This window comes from Notothenia coriiceps, unplaced genomic scaffold (genome assembly GCF_000735185.1).
Source record: "Notothenia coriiceps isolate Sejong01 unplaced genomic scaffold, NC01 NC01_scaffold00016593, whole genome shotgun sequence".
In the NCBI taxonomy this organism is placed as follows: Eukaryota; Metazoa; Chordata; class Actinopteri; order Perciformes; family Nototheniidae; genus Notothenia; species Notothenia coriiceps.
The window spans coordinates 14,345-18,866 of NW_011349294.1; the positions used below are offsets into that span (position 1 = coordinate 14,345).

General features: G+C 43.9%; 1 protein-coding gene across 1 annotated transcript in view; it reads right to left on the reverse strand.

Moving 5' to 3' along the window:
- The window catches only part of LOC104949608 (bromodomain-containing protein 4B-like), a 17,829-nt gene extending 13,796 nt beyond the window's left edge, over window positions 1-4,033 (reverse strand). Inside the window, exons 1-2 of the mRNA XM_010775990.1 lie at window positions 3,913-4,033; window positions 2,297-2,953 (exon numbers count right to left, since the gene is read on the reverse strand). Coding sequence (XP_010774292.1) covers window positions 2,297-2,882 — 586 coding nt within the window. The 5' untranslated portion in view covers window positions 2,883-2,953; window positions 3,913-4,033. The remainder of the gene's footprint in view (window positions 1-2,296; window positions 2,954-3,912) is intronic.
- Window positions 4,034-4,522: the final 489 nt, after the last annotated feature.

Below are 4,522 nucleotides of genomic sequence, written 5' to 3' on the forward strand. Positions count from 1 at the left end.
GAAGAGTAAAAGATATCATTAGCTTTCATGCCCAACGCAGGTGACTAGCACGGGAAGAATGGACTAAGCATCTCTTCTTCTCCCTCTCACCAAGCAGAAGCCACTCTGGAAATGGGAGAGGGTCGAATAAAAAAAAAGGTGTGTAGCGTCGGAGAAAGGTCCGGCTGGCCAGCTGCTTCACTCGTGCAAAAGAATATTCAAATATAATTTAGCCATGAGGTTTCCTCTGGCTAGGTTCATTAACAATGTAAATAGCACTCGAAAATAAAACACATTCATCTGTTTATTACAAAATAAAGCTTTACTTTTGAAATGCTTCTAAGCTACCAAATTAGCTTATATACGTTTGCTACACTTCGATTGAAATATAAATGTATGCACACACAGACATTAAATTATTTCCATATTATTATTATTCCTTTGTGCGCAGTGCCTTTTAAGGTCTAATTGAAATTAATCGAGATAATGAGCGAGTGCTGTAGAATCTCGAGCTGCTGCTGCCTCACCCTTCTAGATCGAAATCCATTTGGATGGAAATACAATACAGTCATTCTATCCATTGATTTGTTCTATCCTTCATGTCATAGCCAAGGTTTCTATGACAAAGTACAGGTCGTAGGTCACAGCAGACCGGGAACAAGTCTACTGATGACTCTCCGTCCATGGTGATGCAGGCGGATTTGTATTTATTTATTTTTTAAATCATTTTTGGAAAAATCATTCGTTTCAGTTTGTCTCCCTTTTAGCAACATTTCCTTCAAACCCAGCCAACCTAAAGCGAGAGATACAACACATAAATGGCTAGACTACCTATAGACTGGCAGTGCAAAAGAGGCCTTTGTTTATGTATGTTCAGCTGTTTTTCTTCTCACTCTCACAGACAGGTAATTCCAGTCCCAATACTCAGTTGCTGAGTCTGTTATGTAAACAAATGTAGACATTTGTGTGAGTACAGACACAGACTTGTGGAGTCAGTGTAGAGTATTGTTTTGTGTTTATAAAAATTGCATTAGCGAAACTAGCATTTGAATTATATACAAAAAAATAAAAACAGCTGTAGTGACAAAGCTACATGGTGAGTGGAATGTCTGGGTTCTTGGTCTATACATGTTAAGTTATTCCAACGTGTATGCATAATCATTTAGTGGACGTTTTAGGAACGTCACTGTAAGAAATTCCTCTCAAACGATGCCTTTGATAAAGCCTTTACAATGTACACTACACAAAAAACTGGTGTCATGATTTGCACGTGAATAAATGTAAAAAAATGTCTTTCTTTGTGTTCTTTTCAATGTCTTTCATAAATAAATTACCACTTTCAAAAAAATATTCCCCAAAGCACAGCAGGATACAAATACCAGCCGAGCATTTTCCTAACCTGAGAAGCCTGTTATTTGTGCTGAAATAAAACCTTTCCCATAGCCCCGCTGAATGTGAAACTCTAGCTGTGCTGTTTCTATGTGTGGCTTACTGCACTGCATTCACTGCGAGTGCCCTCGCATGTATTCTCCATCCAGCACCGGTCCATGCACACCCTCACTAAGTTTTGCTTGGCACTGGAGCATAAATATCAAAGTATGGCTTACCAAGACAGAAAAAAACCCCTATCTATGATTTGAAGTACTATGATTTTTGTTTGAGAGCACAAACCCCCATATCCAACAGCTATACAAGACTGTATGTAAAATAAACAAAGGTGTCACTACAGAAATGCAAGTCTTGTTTCCTTCCCAAATGTACAGGCCACAAATATGCCTTGGTTATCAAGCAGTCCTTTTTGAATCTATGCCTAGCTTTGACAAAGATTAGACAGTTCACACGGAAAGGCTTGTTACCTAGCTACATCAATATTTGTGTAGTAGACTTAAAGTAGACATGCCACTGTGCCTTAAGAAAGAGTCTGGGGTTGACTAACTATTCACAGCAGTTCAATAAGCTCCAGGCGACCCCGAGTCCCCACACCACAGACTGCTGTTGTTCCTTTACCTACTGTATGTGCGAGCTGCGTGCACCACATCCACACTGCAGCTCTCTGGCAGGCACATAAAACACCCCGTCTAATTAGAATACAACAAATGTGTTCACACATGCACAGGCACTTTTGTCATGCCAACCCCAGGACAGCCCCCTCCCCGTCTCTCATATTGCCTTTGAAAACATATTAAACACCTTGACTTCAATCACTTATTTAAAAGCCTAATAAAGTCAAATGAAACGTGTGATTCAACAACCAATCTTGGTCCAGGGTACACTAGCACACACACATTCAATGACAATGACAAGTGGGGATATTTACCTTCCGCTGGGATGCGGTGCGCTCCGGGAACCGAAGAAAGCCTCTGAATGCCGGGAGAGGCGTTACTTCCTGGAGCTCTTGGCTGGTTCTCCGGGTGGTTGCTGTGAGCTCCAAGTGGTGCGCAACTGGCACCGTGCTGCTGTGGATGTAGTTGCTGCTGCTGCTGCTGGTGGTGCTGGTTAGATCCCATGACTCCGCTGCCGGTTATTCCATTGCCGTTCCCACCGCCGTACTGCTGGTAATATCCGGAACGAGAACGCGATCGAGTCCTCGGGGGCTCCATGGCCATTTGGTGGGGGTGAAGCGGGTGGAAGAGAAAAGAGGAGGACGCGGCTGGGGACTGCGGCGGAGAGCCGTTGGTGGATCCGGGCTGTACAAAGCCCCTAGCGCCGCTGTGGCTGTAGCTGTAGCCCCCGAGTCCTCTGCCCCCCTCCGCGCCCCCGTACTCTGTTCGCTCCGCCGACTCCGCCGCCCCCGCCTCGTCGAATAAATCAGCCCCTTTAGGGACAGGCTCCGGGGTGGAGGGCAGCCGGGGGCAAACTCTGGGCTCAAGAGTCGTTGGCTGTCCAGCGGCTGCGATTGGCATTTCCTTACGGGGGGTTTCCTCTGCTTCTCTGTCTGCGTTTTTCCTCTCGGTTCCTCTCACTGAAGAAGTCACTGTTTGAAAATACAAAGTTGGAGAGTGGCTAAACTGAGCTATATCACCGTGTACACAAACACTGAATGTTCACCCCCCATTTACTCTTTTTAGTCAAGCATTTCTGTTTCGACTTTGAGGTAGCTACTTCCCCCAAGTTTGTCTAAGTAACGCGACTAAACACAGCGTGATTCCCCAAACTGGTTCAACCACTAACGACAAACAGTGTTACCTATTCAAATATCTCCCATATTCTCGCGTTTTCTTTACCTTAACAAAGTATGGGAAGTGGTTGGTGAATTAGATGTAAGATATAGCTATTCCTATTGAAAGTAACGACAAGTCTGCTGGTATACCGACAACGTTTAGTTCATAACAACCGAGGAGAGCGTATGGCAATGGATCGCTAGCTCACGGCAAGCTAATGCATGCTAACGTGGTGCGCATAGCTTATTTTGGTAAACGCATTATCACGCCTATTCTAACCGAGAACAACCGCGTTAGCACACCCGGACGCTTTCTGAGAGCCGTATGAATCCCCGAACTGAGTTTAAGTCAACTTTGTCCACTTTAACTACCATTAAAACTTGTTTAGCCAGTCTGTGTAAGGTCGTTCACTAGCTTGGCAATCCAAATGAACCCCTCCTCCTCCGCCGACCGACACATAGAACAAGCCCGTAGCTAGCCTCCCACGCCTCGAATCCCTTTAAATTGCTTGGTTAATAGAAACAAAACAAGAACGCTTTTTAAAAATAACTTATTTTGTTGTCTGAGGGTGAACCGGTAAGGGTTTTCCAACTTAAAAAGGGGCAAACAGCCAAGCGCACAGAGAAAATATAAAAAGTGGTCAACCTAAAATTACAAAGAAAGAAGCAGAGCTAAAATTAACACGATCTTAACGAATGACCCCGCCTCTGAGTATACCGCTGAATCCCGGTCAAATTTTCTTTGCCCTGAATCGTTTTTTACAACGACTTACCTTGTATGTGCTCTCCTCGTACTGTACTCCTGCCTCGGATCTGTCGATAATATGGTGAGCCCAGCGTGTGAGTGTATGCGAATGTGTGAGTGTATGCGAATGTGTGTGTGTATGCGCCCTGTGTTCGCTTGGAGTCAGCGTGAAATGTGACAGACCGTCAACGCTCAAGTAGGATTTCACCAGGCATGTCCAATCGATACAAGAAAACCGAAACCGTCAGTAGTGGTTTCTCAGCATATACCTCTCCCAAACGCTCAGTGAAAACAAAAGAACACGAAACTATATTTAAAAGTGTCGACTATGTTTTGTTTTCATTAACTTTAAGGTATAACGGCGAGTTTAGCGGTACTATCAATTGTTTGTGGATCGGTAATCGATTATTTCTCCTTTTAAATCAGAAGCTGCGGATAGCAGAGAGGCAGGCTAAAAGGGGCTTTAAATTATTTATTTACAAATACCAAGCCTTGCCTTCCCATTGCAGCTGTTTCTTCTGGAGCCGCAAGTTCGCTTTGAGAATAACTATTTGCTGTGTTTGCAAAAGTTGCAAACCATTGTACAGTGGATTAAAAAAGGGAAACAAGATAACGATTGACAAACAGGAAAAAAACAA